A 22,395-nucleotide genomic window follows, 5' to 3' on the forward strand; every position below is an offset into this window, starting at 1 on the left:
TTTTTTAGACATTTTCTCTATTATTTCAGCTGTGCTTCATGAGTGAAGTTGCTGATTGTTTAAAGTATTTAAATGGGTGAAATAATTTGGCAAATACAGAGATTGTTTGCAAATATACAGACCAAACAATGTATTTGTGATCTTACCTATAAAAATAGAAACCCCTAATACAATAGAATTCCATTAGCTTGCCCTTGTCCATTTTATGACAGTCACTTTAAAAAACAGAAGAGTGATGAGTACCAAAGTTCAAAGTGATTTTTCATTTTCTTCTTCCTTAAATGCCTTGTGGTACTTACTCCCTAAATAAACCTGTGATTAAGGGACATCCCACGGACTGTGTGAGGCTGACCACTCATTGGAGAGGGAAAACAAAGTTGTCTCTTATTCCCTTTTTTTTCACATTTGGATTAAGTAGGTACACTTTGGCCTTTTTTGAGCTCTCTGTTGCTGTAATTTACACTTTACTCAGAGTGACTTTTTATACTCTTCCAACAATTGGGAACTTCTGTATTGTATGTCTGTCTCTCTCTGCTTGGTACTCATCCCCCACAGGCTAAATCACAAGGTTAATAATGTTTTTGAAACAGCTGATTGAAAAGGCTCCTCCTTAAATTACTTGAAATAAGCATAGCAGTTTCTGAGGAGAGATTTTCAGCTTACTCTGGCAGATGAGTGCAGTTTTGTAGGTAGCACATGAGTAGGAAGAAGAGTGAAATAAACTGATACTCACTGCCTGTGGAACCCTTTGCAAATCCTGTGGGCTTTCATTTCTCCATCCATAAAAGCATAATAAAAATTCTTAGATACTGCTGGGAAATACTTTCACTTCTACTTCACTTTAAAAGCTCACAAAAATACTTGAGCAGTCTCACCAGTGCATTTAATTGCTAGCTTCTCCCGTTTGTGCATGTTTTACCTGTACATAAAGATGTCACATAGCAAAAGCAGTGGAAAGTCCATCAGATTCATGATTTTTTTGAAAGCATAGTTCATTATCTAGTCCAGTAAAGCTAGATGGGATTTCCATGTTCCCTGAGCTGACCTCCAGTACAATACAGAATATATCTTTTCCCCATCAATTCTTGCATTAATTCTGTAACTTCTAATTGATCTAGCACATTATTGGCAAGATAAATATTTAGGCAGATATCCAGTGAACAGTCAGACTATCTCACCCACATAGGAAGGAGACATCCAGTCTTTTTTCAGAGCTTACTCTAGGCTAAATTTATTGCTCAGGCAAATACAGAAATCTCCCCAAAGTCCCTAGTGTCGTGCTGATCCAATTGACAGCCAGTCATGTCCTGGTCATTTTAGTTGACATGTGACTGCTTTCCCAAATCTTTGACTAATCCTAAAGGGACCCTATGAGTCCTCTACCTCCAAACATTTAATCCACAGCTCCAATGGTTTTTTCCCTTACAAGGACATTGGGACAGCCATACTAAACCAGAGCAAAGGCCCATTTTGCCAGTGTATTTTTTCCAGCAGTGCTTAAACACTGATGTCTGGGAAGACCAGAGGGGTGGGACATCTGCTGCTTTTCTCCAAATGCCTTCTCAGGGTCCCACCCTTTCAGCTCAAAGACCTCCTCAGTTACAACGAAGTTCCTGGGTATTTATTAAACTTCAAAGGATTTCTCTTCCCTGAACTTCTTTGGAGTCTGTAACTTGTTGCTACTACCAGACACAGTGCCAGAGAGCTCCACAGCTTAACTTTATTCAGCTGCCCTATCTGGCTGGTTTTGCTGTGAAGCTGAAGTTTATGAAATGCCAAACAGAACTGTTCCCACTTTGGCAACATTTTTCTTCCTTTGATAGGGCCTATAGGATTTATTATCACTTTAGCCTTTCTTGTGCTAGTTCCAAATTTGTCTTTTGTTCTGGTCTTTTGACCAGGGGTTATGTTATATTGAACAGGACTGAAAAGCTGTGTTGTCCCAGCTAATTGGAATCTGTCCCTGTCTTCTAGAGTGGCACTAATAGAAAAGAATCAATATTTTAAAAAATAACTGCTGTTGTTCTATGGTAAAAGTGAATGAGGTAGGGGTTTTTTTTCCCTAAAAGAATGTGTCATTTGGAATGTTTTATATCCCATATTCTAGAGATTTTTGTCTTTTTATATAGGTTCCTCCAAGCATGTATAAGCCTCCAAAGGAAAGAAAGCAACTCGAGGAAATCAAACTAAAAAATATCCAAAAAGCAAAAGTAAGTGTATTTTGTTCTTGCTTTATTCTTTCCTTTCTTCTAAACTGGTTCTTCTGTATTGTTTCATCTTCACAAATCTTAGAACTCTGTCTGAAGCATATCTGCTTTTGCACCTAAATGGTTCATGGCTTTTTCTCTAGTGTCATGAAGTTTGTATCCTATACTCTGTTCTAGCACTCTTTTCCCATCTTCTTTATTATTAATTGTCCAAGACAAGGTCCACCTTTTACTCACTATAGAAGTACCATATGAGAAATTTTGCAAGCAGACATGTAAAGTAGCATAAACATGATTACTTTCTTTTCTTCACAATGGTTCTTCTAGCCCCAAGGGACATGTGGATATTTAAGACATTCACTTATTTGTTAAGGCTTCAAATTACAAAATAAGTTCAATATTTTTGGGGGTTTTTCTGTAGTAACTGAAAAATAACCATGTTATTCATTGTTTTACAATATCAGCAAATTCTGACTTCTTTTATGTGCAGACTTCATGCTCTTACATATTCTTCATACATGCCTTTCAGCAGGCTGAAAAAGTGGGAAGTCATCCTGGTTTGTAAAGAAGCAGAGTACATGGTCTGTGTGTTAAGACAGCAGGAGAAGGGAGGGCCTGGAAAACACAAACAGATCTAGCTATTTGATCCAAACTTCGACATGAATCTTGTTCAATGAGGTAGCTCATGGTTAAAGCAGGTTGTTGTTGTTGTCTTCTTGGAAAGGAATTAATTAAATGTCCATTTCCATTTTCTTTCCCCCTCCCCACACTGCAATCACCACATCCAATTGAATAACAGTACAAACTTGATAAAAGGTATGCCATGTGACTCCTTTTTATCAGCACTCTCCCACCCCATTCTGAAAATGCTTGACTCTAGTTTTCACTAGCCCATTCAAGTCCATTCATTGCTGTTCTGGGCTCTCCTCATGTCCATGGAAAGGGGCACTGGATTCTGTTCCTAAACAATAGTGAAAGCTTTAATGTGGGACAGATTCTAGGGGGATAAACTTTGCATTCCTTTTGGTGGCCCATCATATTACCTATGCTGGATATTTCATTATAAAAAATACAATGTTATCCTTTTATAATTTCTATGTTGTGGAGAAAGCACAACTATTTGTCTGTGTGCTAATTTGCATGTTAAAAACTCCCTAGAAAAACTGGGAAAGAAAAGCCAAATATCATAATGCCTATACCATCAAAAATCTATGACAACTGTAAAATCACTTAACAGCCAGCCACATTCTTCAGTAAAGAAAATGCACGAATACAAGAAACAAAGGAAAACCACCACAGAAATTATATCTGCAATAACAGCAGGTTTTTTTTTTCTTCTGGAATGTTATTAAAGGCATCCAAAGCATTCACAAAGGTCAATTCCCTAGACTGTTTGCTAAGCAAGCTGAAATGATGGGTCCTAGCAGAAATATGCATGAAAAATGCCATTTGTTGCACAGCATTTTTGCAAAAGCTGTAGCTGTAATTGTTAGAACCACATCTTAGCATCTGTGAGAAGTGAGAACACTGGAAGCCACACTCTAGACAGTAATAGAAACACTGATGTTATCAGCTGCTGCCCAGACAGCCATTAGAAAATCTGGTCTGCACAGCTTTGATTAGAGATTTGGTTTACAACCAAAATAAATATCCAAAAATTGGAAATGTGGTTGCCTGCACTTCCCCCTTTATAATGACGGGGAAATTACTGCTGAGGGTGTGCCTGCTGAATCAAACCCTGGTGCAGTGATCCCCTGATCATAATCTTCTAATGTAACTCAAAACCAAAGCCATTGTTTGTCAGCTATCTGGAAACAGTTACTGCCAATGGTACTGATGTGCCATGGATAATTATGATGCTTCTAAGCTGAAATCTGGACAAACAACTTGTTTCATATGGGCAGACCTATCAAAGGCCTGATGTCCTGTGCAAAGGATACATCCAGGCAGAACTGTGTAGCAAATCAATACTTGCTTACTTCAAGTTTTAATCAGGCATGAAAATTTATGTAAACACTAAGTCAAGCTTTTGGAATCCATCTTGGGACCAGTGTTGTTTCATATCTCCATTAATGACACAGATGAAGGGATCAAGTGCACACTCAGCAGATTTGCAGGTGACCCCAAGCTGGGTGGTGCAGCTCACACACCTGAAGGACAGGACACCATCCAGAGGGACCTGGACAAGCTTGAGAAGGGGCCATGGGAATCTCATGAGGTTTAACAAGACCAAGTGCAAGGAGCTGCACCAGGGTCAGGGCTGCCCCTGGTGTCAACACAGGCTGGGGATGAACAGAGCCAGAGCAGCCCTGAGGAGGACCTGGGGGAGCTGTGGGTGAGGGGCTGGACATGACCCAGCCATGGCACTCACAGCCCAGAAACCACCCTGTCCTGGGCTCATCCAAAGCACCCTGAGCAGCAGGGCAGGGAGGGGATTCTGCCCCTCTGCTCTGCTCTCTGAGACCTCACCTGCAGTGCTGCCCCCAGCTCTGGAGCACAGCACAGGAAGGACAGGGAGCTGCTGGAGAGAGTCCAGAGAGGGCCACAAAGATGATCAGAGGGACAGAGCATCTCCTCTCTGAGGAAAGGCTGAGAGAATTGAGATTGTTCAGCCTGGAGAAGAGAAGACTTTGGGGTGACCTAATTATGGTCTTCCAGTACCTGAAGGGAGCCTACAAGAAAGATGGAGAGGGACTTTTTACAAGAGCAGGTGGTGACAGAACAAGGAGGGATGGCTTCAAACTGAAGGAGGGTAGGTTTCAATTAGATATTGGGAAGAAATTCTTTATTGTGAGGGTGGTGAGGCACTCGCATAGGATGCTAGAAAATTGTGGATGCCCCATCCCTGGAAGAGTTCAAAGCCAGACTGAATGGAGCTCTGAACAACCTGGTCTAGTGAAAGGTGTCCCTGCCCATGGCAGGGGGTTTGGAACGAGATGATCTTTAAGGTCGCTTCCAAACCATTCTGTGAGTCTGTGAATATAGTGGTTGGGGCTACAAGGCTTTTTGAGACATAAAATTATTGTTAGATAATTTAATTTAATAATTTAAGTTAATTGTTTTAATTTTAGGATCTCCTCCTGAAAGCAAATACGAACCTGTTCAGGTGTGCAATCATCAAGCCTGAAAAGAGAGAGGTATGGTGCAAAATATGTGCCTAAAAATCCCCCAGTATGAAGATGAAAAATTCCTGGAGTATTTAGAGATATCTTAGAGTATTTGAAAAATTATGTTTATTTGGACTTAGAAATTATGTGCTATGATTTATGGCTGTAGTGTCATTTCATATCCCTATACCAACATTGCCTCTTTGTATGCATAATGCACAACCCGTTTTAATTAGACTACTGGTGCTGCTTTATTATTTTCCTAATTTTGAGACAAGCAAGCTTTCTGTGAAACTGGTCCAACAAGTCTCCAAACTGGCAATATTTCTCTAAATTCACATATTGTTTTTCCATTAACTTTTTTGCCACAAAGCTGCCAAGCTGAGGGAATAATGGTCCTGTTCATACAGAATTCTTGCTTTGGTTAATTCCCATTTCACAGTTATGTCACCAAACTATGTATGTAATATATTCACTTCAGCATCAGTGCTCCATATTCTATTCACTGTGTTCATCCCCATGATACCATACAGTTTCACATCAGTATCTATGACTAACATCTTTAAATTAATAAGCATCAGTAGAATTACACCACTAATTAATAATTTCATGAAATGTGCTTTGACATCCTATTTTGTCCTCCCAGTATCTATTTCAGTTAAAAGCTGACTATATTCATATACATATATATAAATAGTATTTCATAGTAAAAAAAAAATCACTGTTACTTCTTAGCATTATTTTAGTCAATATTTGGACCTACATTTGTATGGTCATATTCCCACTAGGTTGGGTGTACATAGCAAGGTTTTGTGGATATTACAATTCCAAAATATGTTCCTGTGTATTTGTTACTCTAGATAAATATTCAAGCATTATTTCTGATAAATATATAATATCTTTTGCTGAGTAATTGAAAATTTGTTTCTGAAATGAAACAATGTCTTTTTGGTTTGAACTGCAGAACATACAGGATAGTATGGAGCATAAACCAGCATTCAAGGCTCCAAAGATCCAAAGCAAGGTGAGTAACCTCTGAGGAACTGTTGTCAAATGTACTTGAAAATTTGATAGACATGCAAATCCTGTGGTGATGGAAACTCGACTGGAATCCATGCTTTTACACTAAGGTCTGTGGCCAGGATCATGGGATGGATTGGGTCTGTGGCTCATAGATTTTTGTCCTATGCATCATTAACAACCCACAAAGAAATGGTCAGGAAGTGACAAGACTGTGGCTACTCCATGAGGGAAGAGAAATAAGGAGCCAAAGGTAATGAAAGCACAAGCAGTGCCCTCACCAACCAGGACACAGTATCTGAATGGAGGAGGTTGGTGGCAGTGACAGGTTCTGCTGACAGCAAGTCACACTTGGACAAAACAAGGTAACAAGTCAGGTCTGGGGTCCACCCAAAACTCCAGTCAGGAGACAAAGCTACAACAGCAAACTGAGTCCATGACAGCAGGAGACAGAACTGGAGAGACAACCAGGAGTGGAAAAATCCCCAGGACAATGGGAAAGAACTGAAACCCATTTCTGATTCTAAGTGGGGCTCCCAGACTGGTGAGCAGACAGTGTGAGTGGAGGTCCTGGGTGAGGCTGGTCAGGATGCTTAAACCTGTTGGTTCCCTGGGGTAAATTGTGTGCAGTTGCACAATGTAACCATATTGCTTTAGCAGCGTTTTCAGTTACAAAGGGAGAAGATTTTATGTAAAACAGTACGAAATTAAACTTGTACCCAGCAAGAAAAGAATTGTAAACTCTTGATTTAAGAACTCAGTGTAAGGACAGAAGAATCTTGCATCAGTGCATCACTGTTTCAAAATGAGATCCCAAAGAATGCTGAGCAATCACTCCAGCTAATGACTGTCTGATACACAATATACAATCAGGCTGGATGTTTGCCTTGTTTCCTTCAGACACATACTGAGGTCATGAAATTCACTATACTGATTGCTTCTCTTCTAGAATTTTCAAGGGTCAGAGAATTGCAAACAAGAAGAAAGAGCTGTTCATCTTTAACGGTGTAACACATGAAAACTCACATTTCTGCAGTAACTGCACTACAGATCATCTTCAGTCTTATATTGTTCAGTCTGGCACTTTTCATTTGTTTCAAGTTCTTAAGCAGAATAATTTAAGGTGGAAGCTGTGCTTGTATTGTTATCTCAAATATCTTGTGAGCAGGTCTGCCTAATCTTTAAAACTATGTATTTAGGTACAGCTCACAAACACTGTGAAAAGATTGTTTCTCTCTCTGCTTGGAGGACTGGGCATCTGGCAAGTATTTCTAAAGCCTGTCTGGCATTTATCACACACTGAAGTTATCTTTAGTAACAGTATCAGCTACTCAGTCTGCTTGCTTACAGTCCAGCAGCATTTAAATTACAGTAAAGTAATAAGATCCTAGTTCATTTGCACAAAAAGGAGAAAAAACCCAGACCAGGAAACATTTGCATAGTTAAAATAAATACACATGACCTGTAATTATGTGAGCTCAGTTTAAAAGTCTGTATATTCCACTGCCCTTTCTGATAATATAAAATAACAAAACTTTAGTGCAGACTAACAAGAGTCAAACCATCTGCCTAAATTGCATCAAGAAAAATATGGATCTGGCATCCTCTGGCATTGATCAGGGCCACTTATGAAACTTGCTGGTATCTCCTCTAGATGCATAAACAGTTTTATCTTGTCTGAACACATTTGCCTTAAAGGTCGGTTAGGTGATATTCAAGATGCTGCTGTAACTTTCAAGCAGAGATAGGCACATTGTTATTGACTTTTAAAATACTTTCTATTCCTGTTGCCTTCCCCCCTGTGAAACTCTGTAAGTAGACAAATCCTAAAAGGAAGGTTTATCCAAGATGTATATATAAAATTTTAATCTATCTTTGAATTAATGAAATTATATAATGTTTTAACCAACTAGTATTTTGCTTTCCTCTTTTTAGAACACCCACAATGTATTAACTTTTTTTTTTTCATTTCAGAGACATTTATTATGTGCAGCAGCAATTATTTCTCTTGCTGCTCCAAAGTACCTATTCATCCTTTTCACTGGGAGAATGAAACAGTACATCATCACTCTGTCTCAGTCTGCCTCTTGCTCATATCATATTTGCTCTTTACATATTTATTGGTTTTGGCGAGCTCTTGCACATTCCTTAGGTGGCAATAGTGAATACAATATTTTTCCACAAGAATTAGAGTGTTCTGTGATTTTCCCAGTTATTTCCATTTTCTCCTCTTGAAAAAAGGGATGATATCTCACAACAGGAAGAGAATGAGTAAAATTCAGAACTTCCTTGATACTATATGACATAGAAGAATCTGTTCAATCATTTTACTTATACCTGCCTGCATATATCTTGGGAGTCCTAATTATTTTGACTACATTGCCATATTTCTGTTTCATTGTCATACAGTCATATTTCTGGTCAATAAACTGTGAAACTGAAGTTAAAGGTATTTCCAGAATAATTCTTAGTTCAGTTCTCGATCCAAATTATAATTGGTAAATATAATTATAATTACAGAACATGTAAATACAGAACATGAAATCTGTATACACAGAAAATTGTCAAAAGTATGAAACATCTACATGTGTCAGAGAAAATGCCTACTCTGAGGACACATTTTATAGACTGGACAGGCATAAAATACAAACTGTTCATATAATGCAGAATGCTTTGAATTGTGTTGAGAAGCAGATCAAAAGGTAGAACATCACTGGGCATTAAGAAGTCATAGTGAGTCAAATGAAAGAAATAAAATACATTGGTTTGGATTCTTTTCCTAAATTCTTCAAGTTATCATCACTTTGTCAAGAAACTGACAGGTAATTAATTTTTGTGCATTAAAATATGCCATCTGTGTAAAAACAGTAATTTTACTTAGTGAATGCTAGATGATGGAATGTGTTTGCTATCCTCAACCTACCTAATTAATATAAATTATAAAGTATGCTTTTTCCAGTTGGCTTATGTATTTCAGGAGACTACAGTTCATATTTGTGCATACAATGTTTACAGTATGTAGCTTGAGTGATTCTGTGCATCTGTTTCTCAGCCACTCATTAAGTTCTTAATTTGGGATTTAAATACATGTTTTAATTCTGATCACAGAACTTGTCTGGATTCAAGTCAAATGTGTTATGATTAAGCTTTGTTTTCTGCAGGAATGATCCCAGTTCTTATTCCAGCAGCACTGCTTTGCCTTGGTTCAGATCAGGTCTCTTACATGTGTCTGCAAAGGTGACCCATTTTTTCTGAATACCCTACCTGTGCAGGATACAATTTTCACTGGCAGAGAAATTTATCCCTTCCTCCCTCAGTATTTAGGAGTTGTCTGGGAGTCAGTCTTGACACAACACTTTGAAGAATTACAAAGCAGCCACAGGATCGAGTCCAAGTTACACCATGAGGCCTGAATGTCACTGAGAACTCCAGTTCTGCACTCTAGAGAATGGATATGACAATGGGAGAATCCAGTTGTCTTGGAAATATTTTTAAGTTGTAATAGTGATTATTTATAAAATGCTCCTAAGATCTTCATATGAAAGGTGATGCTTATGTTTTACTTCACTGTTTTGGCTAACTGACCATCTTTCAGAGAGGCAGTTTATTGTCTTTGTTCAAAACAGATGGAATCCCTTTGCACAATGTATATGAGCACTGGAAAATATGAAAGGAAGTGAAGACATTCTATGGGATTTGACATGGTCCAAGAGTGATTACAAATTTATAATCCACTTGGGAGACTTTGCTGATTTCTTAAGCAGCTTGAGTGGTTTATGAACAGCATGCAATTTCATTGTGAATGTCAGATTAATGCTAGATGAATGCTTTAAGCAAAATTTATGCTGTCTTGGGTCAATTTATTTAACCCACTGAGATGTTTTTATACTCTGTTTTATGGTTTACATTACTAACTATGGAATATACATTCCCTTTCCTGACAGATTGACAATATACCCATTAAATTGAACACAGTGGCTATTTTGAGGGAGGATGCCCTCTACCAGAGGAAATTGGAAGAGGAGCTCAAAAGGTATGACTACACTCCACCTAGGATTGCTTTTCACATCCCTGGATATAGGATAATTAACCACATTAAAAATAATTAAGTGAATACCAGGTAAACTAAACTAATGGATCTGTTGTAAGGCATTCCATTGTTTAAAAAATTTGACAAGAGAGAAGTGGTTTGAAGAAAAAGTCTACAGTAAAGTCATTCTTTTTCTGTAGATACTGTACAGTGTAACTGTGTTCTGATTTAGCACTCTGGCTAGTGTCCACGTGCAAAGTCCAACAGGGATCACTTTTACATTTATTCCAATTCTCCAGACTAAATACTGACCTGAATACACACCTATTTCTGTGTCCTTCGTAAAAGATGCATCTATATTAATCTAAGTAATTCCACATATCTCCATTTTCTTCAATGGCTGTAGTCAACTACATGCCAAGTTTGATACTTGAACTCGTTTATATGCATATGAAAATACCTGTCCATTTCTATCACAGTAGGACATGGCACATTAAGAATGTGCTGTTCCTTAAAGCAAGATAAGCCAAGACAGCAAGACATGTAAGGACAGTGTCCTCACTGACAGCAGCTCCATGGTACCCTGGCAGGCAGCAGGGCAGATCCAGGGACAGCAGGGTCAGCCAAGGGTGCAGTGATTGCTATGAGAGTCCAAAGGGATGAGTCAGGGCCAAGGTCCAGCCAGGGAGCCAAGTCAAGAAAGCAGGGTCAGCCTGGCCCCAGGCTGGGTGCAGGCTTATCTACAGCACTGCTTAGGCAAGGACCAAGGCTGTTAACATGGGCTTAAATATGTCTCCTGGGAAGAAACTACTCACACACACGAGCCAGGACTTTTCATAGCTCTTCCTCACACTGCTCTTTTCACTCCAGTCCCATCCAATGTTACACAGTCACACTGCAACAAAGCTGTCTTTTACTTCTGGATGGCCACTGCAGGTTGTGTTCTATAGCTAGAATTACAGAACATTTTCTCTAAAAAACTTCACAAAGATAAAACCTATATCATGTCATCTTGCTTTAGTATTACTTCTAATCCACCTGGCTTAGCAGGCTAAGCACTAAATATTGTTAGCATTTTAAGTCCTGGAAAGCCTGTGTAAGTTTGGATTTGATCTTTGGACCTAGCAGGTTTTGCTTCATGCACCAAGATTCCAGCAGGTAGATATTACCTATCACTCAGGTTCTGTTATCAGCTGTTCATGTATATGTAGGTTCTGCTGTATTGCATATGCTACTGTTCACTCTAGCTGGCAGAATTTGTTCCACTCAACAAAGGAATAGATTTTCCCTGAAATTTGGCACTATTTTATATTAATGAGTTTTAATCTCCAGCTGCCTTTAACACAAAACAGATTTAGAGAGATAAATATATATAGATATATATAGAGATAGATATATCACATGTATATGCATTGGGGAGTGGCAGTAGGATGCAATTCACTCCATGTTTGTGTCTCTGCCCTAGTTATTGGCTCATTCCTTCCTCTGCTGCAGGACTTTGATGGGCCTGCCCCAGGGCTTTGCTATGCTTTGCTATGCTTTTCTCTTTCAGCTGAACACAAAAAATAGGGATGTGACTTTGCTTAACAGCTGAATACTTCTTTGCCTCATTACAACAATATTATTTAATTGACAAAATACAAAACAGAAATAGTGTTAAGCAGAAGTTTTTTGTTCTCTGTGTTGAAGTGGACAAGAATATTGCCAAACAGAAAAGTTATTTGTTTTTTCTACCTCTAAGCAAAGCAGTCTGTTGAGAAAATGTACCTTTAGCCTGATTCTCTCTGCTCCTTACAAGAATCCATATGTAGCTAAAGTTTGCCCTCTCTTGGGGCTTTGTTTTACTGGAAACTTTCAGGTCCATGCCCTCATGCACCTTCTTCTGGTCTGGCTTTCCCAGGCTTTCCACATCGTAGGAACACCTTTTAGACTGGAATTAAAATATATGTGTCAAATGACTTTGTGATGACTGCCCTTTTTCTCTGCAGGGATCAAACACTTTCTATCAAAGACTATTGGAAATGTTTTACGAACCAAGGCAGGACTAAGAAGCCAGATCCCTAGAATAGTGTACTCTTTTTTTCCTCTCCTGCAGACTTGAAAATTTGCAACAAGGGGCTGGAGACCCATCTGAATTCTTGAAATGGCAGAAACAGATGCGTGAAAAAGATTTGGAAGAACAGCTGGCTCAAATAGAGTGTAGGAAACTTCAAGGAAAGCTGAGTTACGAAGAGGCAGTTCTAGCCCATCAGAATGTAATTCAAGAAAATAAGAAGAAAGCTGGTCTATTAAGAGAAGAGGTAATGTATAGAGAGATGCTCAAGTCTTGCTGACTTCCAATCTGTGCAAAACATACCACAGATGATACCTACTATAAGAAGGGGTAAAAGTTCTATGCAGTGTCTTTACTCACTGGAGTCTGCAAACAAAGGGGAAAGAATGGTAAAACTTCCAGATACAGCAATACTTACATATTAAAGTACTTTTTGAAAGTGTTTGATTTGATTAACACTTGTGAAGTAAATTGAATAAAAGCAGAAGGTCAAAGCATGCTCCCCTATATTCTGTCATAATGCAAATCCTTTTTGAACAGATACGGAGATACTAAGCACCATTAGCAATGAAATCAACAATATATAACTGATTTATTTGTCTTGTTAAAATGAGAGCCACAAATATGAAAGAATTTGTTTTCTTGAACTGATGTAATTCAATGTACTTCATATTATCTGACATGCCTAGATCTCTCTTAGGGGAAAATTCAGGCAGAGAACCCTCTTTGGATCCATCTATATGGAAAACTGGGTATTTATGCCAAGAAATATTTTCACACTGTTTTCAATCTGGCAAATCACAGTTTCTCAAAATCATTGCTAGAGCTTTTTGCTATTTTCACAAATCACATTATATTTTCCCAGTGCTTTCCTATAAACTAAACAGGTGATCAAGAATCAACAAATACTACAGATTTCAAACTTTTCATGGCCACCATCACAGGCTTTTCTTTTCCATTTGTCCAGTTTGTTGCTATGCCCTGTAGGCCAGTACTTGTCTCTTGACCATATCACAAATGTCTGTGCAGTGTCTCAGCAACGTAAAATGGGACCACAAATGTACAAAATTTTCATAAAGACCATGCTATAAAAGGAAAATTTGCTCCATGAGTTCATTTTCTGTCCTATAATACCTTTCAGTCTTTTTTGGCATTAAGTCTTCATGTTTGTTTAGAAAGACTATAGCAAGAATTTAAAGTGAACCCCAGTATGTACAACTGAGCCTAGTGTGATTGCTCACACTCATTCCAAAATTATTGCAGTTTTTATATTCACTTCAACTTCACAGCATATGTTTTATTTGTTAGCAGAAATGTCCCAAAATGAATAGATTTGGGGATGTGCAAATAAGATTTGCTCTAACCTGACCAATTCCAGGTAGCTCCCTTTGCTATTTAACAGATGCCAGCAGAGCATTTTATCCATATGCAATTTCCAAACATACTGAGCACCAACTTCCATTCATCAACAGCTGTTGTGCTGACCCTCTTCCTTCTTTTGAAGTCTGGTCTTCTATCTAAAACAGGAAGAACAGCAAGGAATTTAGTCTGGGAAAATCCATTTTCATGCTTCTTGTTCCTTTCTTCTGACAAAGAAAGGAACATGGTACCCAAAAATGGAATTTACATTACCAGAGCTATGACTTGGGCCCAAGAAGTTCCTGCAGGCACACAACCAGTAGTATATTAGATTAGCACTTTTATTGTATAAGGTAGTACTTCTTGCTATCTCACAGCCAGATCCAGAAATTACTCTTTCTGTCTGCTCTTGGAAACATCTAGGAGGGAATAATGGAAAATAGCAGTACAAATGTCATGAAGGGCAGCTGTGTGTAAATAAAACATAGAGAGTGGAGCTTAAATCTGGGTCTCTATCTTGTCCCCAGCCAATGTCCTTTGCTACTTTTGTGGATGATGTAATAGTTTGAATCCAACTGTCCTTGCCTTGTTTCAATGACTTGAGGCACTCAGATCACCAGTTACCAGGAGTTGTATTCACCTGTTTGTTTGTGATTTAGAAAGCAGAACTGATGAACCTGTATGCAGAGAAACGTCTACAGGAACAGAAAGAAATTAAAGAGCTGGTGGAACAGGTCATGGAAGGACACAAGAATGCAAAGCAAGTAAAAGCAAAGATCCAGGAATACAAACAACAGATAGGTATTTACATATTGCCAGAAGAATGAGAGGTGATGCTAAATATCCCCAAATTAGTTCATCTTTCTTTTAGTGGGCCACTTACAATTTTTACAAAAGGGAATGTGAAATTGAGGGAAATATACAGTCTATACATTCCCATGAATGTATGAATATGAATTCAGGAATCAGCTGGTAATGGGTAGATCAGAAATTCTAAGCTACTGGTCATGGGAGTTACTCTTTGTTTAAATGGGAGAAATACATCACTAATGTTCTGCAACCAGTTTCCTTTACATCTAAACACAGCACATGTAAATGACTCTACTTTTTGTCAAATGCAGTTATGAAGCTCAGATTCTTATGATTCATATAATTTTTGTATGGCAATCACCATTGAAAGAACCACAGCTCAAGATTATTGTCTTCTCCAGAAAAGACCATCCAGAGAAGAAGACTGTAACTAGGGAAAGAAAAGTCATCTTTGAGACAGGCAACATCACAAGGGAGAAGGATGTCACAAGTCCAAGATAGACCAGTTGTTAGGATAAAGGGATATAATGTTACTCATCCTATCCTCAGAGAAAATTCTTCCGTTAATGCATTAGCCAGTAAAGCCCAGGCTGTTCAGCTGACATAGCTGTACATATCATGCAGTGCCATGCTAACAATTTCTGTATGAACAGACTGCCTCTAGGTGGGCATATTTTGGTGAGCAGACTTCTCTGCTTGTTTATCTCCATACTTGTATTCATAAGGGTTGAGGCAAGCAGAGAGTATTAGCAACTCCAAAATGGACTAATAAAGCCTACCAGCCTTTGCAATTCAGTCATCTCTAGGATATACATAGCTTGAAAGACTATGAATATTTTCTATTGTATAACATCCTTTTATTAAGTAATGAAACAGTATGCACAAATGAGAACAGAAATTACAAAGCAGTAATTCAAAGGATCTGTGTATGTATATAGTACGTTTATGTGCTGAATAGAAAGATAGATGGTGGAGGTGGGAAATACTCATTTGTTTCTTTAATGATTCCTCCCACCAATGCCAGACTGTTCCCTCAAGTACCTTTAGATCAGTATTACTATCATTATTCACAAATGCATATGAATTTTCCTCCAGATGGACTACTTGTTAAAATAGGCAAACAGCTAACTGAGATTAATTCTTATCTTTCAGCTCATCAAGTTTGTGAAGAAAGTGGAGAACTTCTCCGGCAAGCTTTAGAAGAAGAGGAGGACGAGCATAGGAAAAGATATGAACTAATACAACAAATACGAGCTATTGAATCTACACCTAGCATCAGACAAAAGTTTGTTGACTTAACAGAGGTAAGCTCAGAAGGAAAAACTACTGTTTTTACATAAATGTGTACTGTATATGTTTCACACATTCAGAGGGAATGTGTACAGCATGCAAACTTCGTCCATCCACAGTCTGGATGGAGGAAGTACAAAGTGATCCCATACGTGTCATATTTTGTCACACTGCATGACAAAAGTTAGATCTGAAATGGAACTTTGACAAAGTTTATAAAATGAAAATTTTATCAAGAAGAATATTCTGATGGCAAGTGAAATCTTAGTCCCATTGAACCTTCTTTGGATTTTGCCAATAAGATCTGGGTTTCCCAATATCTTCCAAAAAGACACTGGAAAGTGATTACAAGACATTCTGTCCATCTTCACAAATTCAAAGACTTGTCAGTCCCGGCTAAGAACTGAATCAACACATAGTTTGGACTGATGTAGAGTTGTTCATGTTGCATTGGTGATGGCCATGGTAATTAGCAAAATTAATTTCATTTGCTTTCAAAACTGTCAACATTCAGGTGTATGAAAGGGATTGTCAAGAGAATCCAAAACCTTCTGAGCTGTTATGAATGTACTGTGTAAATGACTTGTCTGTGTAAGTCTATATTTTATAGTAAGTGTATCTCAAACTTCTTGGAATTGCTGTTGATGCACAACTGATATGCCTGAGATTGTGCTTTGCAATGCCCAGACTTTGGCAGCATTCAGAAATTTTTTATCTTATTTGTTAACTTAATCAGAAGCAGATTACCTGAAAATACTTTCCCATTTTTCCTGTCCACACTGAAAGAAGAAAAACATAGAGTAATATAAAATTACTCTAGCAATATTAAATAATAGAATCTTTTTGGGTTTTCTTATTCCTTTCTTTCATAAGCACTCAGATAAAGAACACAAAAAACACCTATGGCTAGTCTGCAGAAATCATACAGAAGGAACAGGTCTTCCTTCCATGGGGCTGTTGGAACAGTCAAGATGATGCTTTGGTTTTATCTCCTGGTCCTCTGAATAGAACTGAGCCATCCATTGATTCCAAAGCTACCTAACTATCTTTGCAACCATCAGATAGATCCTCTGTCTCATTTATCAAATTTTAGAATGCATTTAATGTTAAGTATGAAAGAAGTGAACAAGAATAAAATCAACTCCCATCTTCCTTTATTGTGTTTGGTTGCCTCCATGGCTGCTGCCATCACTTCTCCACTTCTTTTGCAGCCAAAGAAGGCAATTCTCTTTTCAAACCCAGACTCCCTACACCCATTTGTGGAGACTGTTACTCAACCAAAATGGAAAAAACAGGGGAAAAAAATACAAAGAATAAATACACCACAGACACAGTAAACTGGCTGCATGAAAATGCCAAAAGGTACTCCAACATACAGGTGTTCTGCTCCTTTAGGTGGAGTTGCACCTAAACAATTGCATCAGCCCTAAAAAGAGCCTTTGGTATGGTCTCACTGCATGTTTGTTACCCTGGTGACTCAGTCTCATGGTGTTGGCAAAGACATAACTGGTTGATGTAGTGAGACGTGGAAATGTCATTACTTTTTCTATCACAACTGCAAAATGGTGCAGGTCAAGAGAGGATTCTGCCCCTTTGCTCTGCTCTGGTGAGATCCCATCTGGAGTGCTCTGGGGTCCTTGGGACAAGTATGACATGGACCTCTTAGAGTGGGTCCAGGAGGGACACAAAGATGCTCAGAGGGCTAGAGCAGCTCTGCTGTGAGGAAAGCTGGAGTTGGGGTTGTTCAGCCTTTTCCATCCTGCCATCCATTCCATCCAGCCATTTCCTGTTTCCATCTGTTTCATGGACCACTGCTCAGAAGAGCCAGAGAATGATCACTGGAGGACCAGCACCTGACTAGACTGCTTAGATGTTTTCCCAGACCAGAGAAGGACTGAATTGCAGTCAATTCTTGGAGGCAAGCTGAACATCTGAGCATCTATCTGTGATGAAGCATCCTTCTCTTTTCCAGTTTCTTTTCCTTCCCCTTCATGTTCAATTTTGGGAAAAGCTCACAAGCAGAAAGGTCACTACTATTCTATCAACAACTCAGCATTCAATAAAAAGGGGATTTTTTTAACATGCTATGGTATCAGATATGCACCAAAGGTGTGTACCAAAACTATGTTAAGATAGACAAAAGAATATTAGTTGGAGTGAAATGGACTATATTTTTCAAAGAAGGCTACACAGAAGCTCAGTATTTATGTGGATTTATGCAAGTTTTCCATAGATGCAGGTGAAATGAGATTGTAGCAAGGTGAGTGTTGTTCTTTACTCCCAAGTAAAAAGTAATAGAACAAGATGAAATGGCCTCAAGTTGCACCAGAAGAGGTTTATATTGGGTGTTTGGAATAATTTCTTCCCAGAAAAGGTTGTCATGCATTGGAACAGACTGTCCAGGGCAGTTGTTGAGTTGCAATCCCTGGAGATGAGAAGTGGCACTTAAGGACATGGCTTAGTGGTGGACTTGAAAGAAAGGAAAATTATATATAGGAGCATCAGCCAAAAGCTTAAAGCCTTCACAAAGCTGTTTGGAAATTATCCATCTCTGTTGGCAAACTAAGGTGCAGAAGTCTCTCATGAGATATCAGAATCTTATCAGATATCATTATCACTCACATTGCAAACTGGATATTAAAAAGCCTTCATTAAACATTCAGGTTTGAATATTTTAAATTTGGGCATTAAGATCTGAATTTTCTGGGTACAAAGCATTTTTTAGTCCTAGTCATTTCAGATAAAAATAGTAGATACCATTATAGATCAAATGCCTACTTTGCAAATACATAAATACAAAAAATACATGTTTTTTAGTGTAAAGTCTGTTCTCTTTTCACACATTAAAAAGATTAGTTTTACACATTTTTAAAATGTGAAAGTCTAATTAAAAGTCATGTATATTTTTTTGAGAACAAATATATTGTATTTGCAGTCAATCTTTTATACATTTTTCAATGCTTCTTCTTTAAATGTTTTAGGAACACACATATGAAAGAAAAGCTCTACATTTTAAAAACAGTTTTTAAATACCAGTTAGTTTAGGACCATCCCTATATTTCTGGAAGTCAGAATATATTCAGCATGAATTGGAACACAGTCAAAATATTCTGGTTTTACTCATTTACTCTCCCCTTGGTATTTACAGTGTTATTTAAGCCTATATTTCCTGTTCTCTAGATTGGTGGCCATGGTTTGTTTGGTGAAATGTCAGTAGTGGAACTACGTGAACGCCTCGCCCTACTCAAAGAAGCACAGAAGGCAGCAGAGGAAGAGAAGAGAGACCAGATAATTCATGAAAAACAAGCTAAGGAACAACTTATTCTAGACAAACTGGACCAGATTTCCCAATTCAGAGCAGAACTTGGACGAGCAGCTGCTTTAAAGTCAGTATAAAACAGCATGTGACATTTAAGACATTGCAGCTTTGTTAATATTTTGCCAGCCCTAGAGGAGAAGAACAAGCAGAGAGCAAAATACAGCCCTTTTATAAATCAGTATGACTTTTGTCAAGGATTACACTGGGGTCAGGATTTCCTTTTAATTCTTGAAAATAATTTTCATCAGATTTAACAAATCTTTTTCATCATTTATGGTTGAAGACACTCCATAGGCTAGTGTTGACAGTATTGCCCCAGGATTTAGAGCCAATAATATATATTTAGAAAGAAGTTTTGCCTTTCTTCTGTTCCTTCTCAGCTAATCAGAACTAATTTGATGTTATTAGAATCATTCTAGCTTGCCTCTTGAAGTTTTTTCTCATTCTCATCTAAACCAATATTAGGGACGTAGTTTTCTTCCTTGAATTTTATTGGTAATGTGAAAAGAAAGGTCTCATTCTAGATGTTTAAAACATTTTAGAAAGAAGATTTTGTGATAGCAATAATAAGTTATAAGTTAAATACATTATAGCAGTAGATGAAAGAGGAAATTCTTTGCTTACAGACTCTAATCAAATTCTGCATTCATTATTAATATTTATTATTATCATATTTATCATTGTCATAAAGGATCCAAACCATCACACATGCAGAAGAAAGGTGCCTTCCACAAAGGTTTTAAAATCTAAGTTATAACCATTTACAAATAAAGCTGAGCAGGAAGAAAGCCTGTGTAAAAGTGTACAACATGGCACTTGGCTTGATCTTATACCATTTTTACTGCATCTTAAATATTTGCCACTGTTTTCTTTCAAATTGTCTTTCATCTTTTTCCCTTTTGTGGCTTTGAGAGGTAAGTTCTTGTCTTGCCATATTTATTTTGCAAACTGACGTTCAGGCTGACATTCAGAAGACATATTCTATCAGGCTACAAACACATGTTTTTAGACATGTCTTAGATTAATGTTTTTTGCCGAAGGTGGCTTCCCAGAGTTCAATTCATGTTATTCATTTATCATCCAGTTCTACATCTCAGTTACAGAAGGCAGTATTGATGTATTCCTTCAACTAGTTTTCACTTGTCTCAGCTCTAATTTGGTTTGTTGCTGATAGTCTCCAAAGACTGGGGTTTTACTATGTTAGTGCTTAAGAAGATAGTTTAATGTATTTAATGAATCGATAACTGCAGCTGCAGTGGATTGACTGCACAGATCAGTGACCTTCTTTCTGTGGCATGTATCAAGGAAAGGTTTTAAGACTTAAGAACCTGAAATGGAGTTGGAGCCAGGAATATACTCTCATTGCTAAACATTCAGTCTTGTGAAAGCCTGTGGGAGCAGCTCAAGCCACTGCTTTCCACTAGAGATGCAAACTAAGCACTAAGAACTTGTGCACCACATAAAACCTGTTCCACTAGTACCTGCTTAAAGAGTCATCTGTTCTGCTAGATGTGCAGTCTGAATTTTGTATAGGGCTCGGTTCCTTTAAACTAGACTCTTTGGCTTAATTCAGAACTCAAACAGTTCTGAGCCTGAAATAAGCTGTGCTTCAATGAGAAGCTTTGATTCACTTTTTGTTCTGTCATTTGAAATGTGTTTTAGAACAGACCAGCATGCCAAAGATAGTAGAATCCAAATTAAATGATACATTAAATTTCAAGCTTCTGAATCAATCAGTCAATCTGGTCAGATTCTTGATAAGTTATGCAGTAATTTTAATGGAGCCCTGTTTGCTTTCTAAATAAAGAAATATAATGTTTCATTATAGATGTTAGAAGACATTTTCCTGTCATGGTTCCTAGGCAATCTGTGTGTGTAACTTGGAAGTAACTCCTATAAAAAGGCATCATCATAGTATACCAAAAATGTTGTTCTTTGGGAGCATATTTCATTCATTTTCATCCAGAATCCAGATCTCTGGTGTTATTTCTGTTAATACAGAAACATGGCATGCTTGCCATGGCATTTACAAATGCTAGATACTTCCATGCAGTTTTTATTTCTCTCTATAGAAACTACGGGCTTTGTGTATTAAACCTTATTTGCAGATCTTGAATCCTGAAATGCCTCTCAAATCAGTGTGAGTGATTAATTGTCTGGGTTCTATTCCTGATATGTTGCACAGGAGATGTAAAAAGCTAATTTTTATTTTTACAGAATTGATTCATCATTATGGGGATAGAAGAGCAAATCTTACCAATGGTTCTCATAAGTTAGCCTTATGCATCAATATAAAATTACATGTTATATCTTAAATTCCATTATGTTGAAGGCTACTGCTAATCAGCTAAAGTATGGCAGTTAAACTCTGCTAAACAAACCTGCTTTAGTGACAGCTGGAGTTTAATCAGGTCCCTACCAAGCAGGTTCCTTTCAATATCATTTACAGACATACATCAACACAAAAGAAGCACATTGTGCAAGCATATAATGAGCTATATTAAACAAAATAGGAAATGGAACAGGAAAAATTACAGAGACAGCGGCCTTTAATAGACTCCAAGCTGTGACATCTATCACAGCAATGGATTTGTGAGTGTTTGCAGGATGGTATATATGCAGGATGTCCCTTTAATTGCTAGAATTTCACACAGTTTGAAAATCAGCACTGTCATTTGAAGTGGACAGGCAATTCTGTTTCAAACTCGAGCACCAGCAGATTTGTGTGTTTGAATACATGTTAATGTACTCAAGTTACATGCCTGCTTACTTGAGGTACAATTCCCTTTCATTCCACTGAGGGACATCTACTACTGCAAGCACTCTAATGCCCTAAGAACCACACAATAGATCAAACCAGCTGCTTTGGGGCTCCCTCCATCCACATTATCTGTGGTTTGGGGGATGCCCAAACCAGAGGTCCCTTCCAGCCTCAGCCAGTCTGTGATTCAGTGACTGAACTTTGATTATACAGCTTGAAAATTTTTACTTCAAATGATGAAAACACTCTTATGAGTAACAATCACTTCCCCACCTAAAATTAGGCGCTTAATGAGCTAATTGTTTTGGAAGACATGCAGATTTTGAGTGCTGAAATCACTCAACATTAGTAAAAAACAGTAATCAGTTCTCAGAGTGTAGTGTTCTTAAATGCCAAAATGGTGACTGCCTTAACAGTGAACTTAACAGTGAACTGTTAA

The 22,395-nt window shown here is 37.9% G+C and overlaps 1 protein-coding gene across 6 annotated transcripts in view; it reads left to right on the forward strand.

The window, feature by feature from the left end:
- The window catches only part of CFAP99 (cilia and flagella associated protein 99), a 53,427-nt gene that overhangs the window by 27,018 nt on the left and 4,014 nt on the right, over positions 1-22,395 (forward strand). For all 6 annotated transcript variants that reach the window (XM_085059646.1, XM_085059652.1, XM_085059648.1 and 3 more), the window contains 8 exons: positions 2,130-2,210; positions 5,279-5,344; positions 6,279-6,338; positions 10,279-10,367; positions 12,460-12,664; positions 14,436-14,577; positions 15,739-15,890; positions 19,057-19,262. In XM_085059646.1, coding sequence (XP_084915772.1) covers positions 2,130-2,210; positions 5,279-5,344; positions 6,279-6,338; positions 10,279-10,367; positions 12,460-12,664; positions 14,436-14,577; positions 15,739-15,890; positions 19,057-19,262 — 1,001 coding nt within the window. The remainder of the gene's footprint in view (positions 1-2,129; positions 2,211-5,278; positions 5,345-6,278; positions 6,339-10,278; positions 10,368-12,459; positions 12,665-14,435; positions 14,578-15,738; positions 15,891-19,056; positions 19,263-22,395) is intronic.

This window comes from Lichenostomus cassidix, chromosome 4 (assembly GCF_008360975.1).
Source record: "Lichenostomus cassidix isolate B80296 chromosome 4, HeHo_3.0, whole genome shotgun sequence".
In the NCBI taxonomy this organism is placed as follows: Eukaryota; Metazoa; Chordata; class Aves; order Passeriformes; family Meliphagidae; genus Lichenostomus; species Lichenostomus cassidix.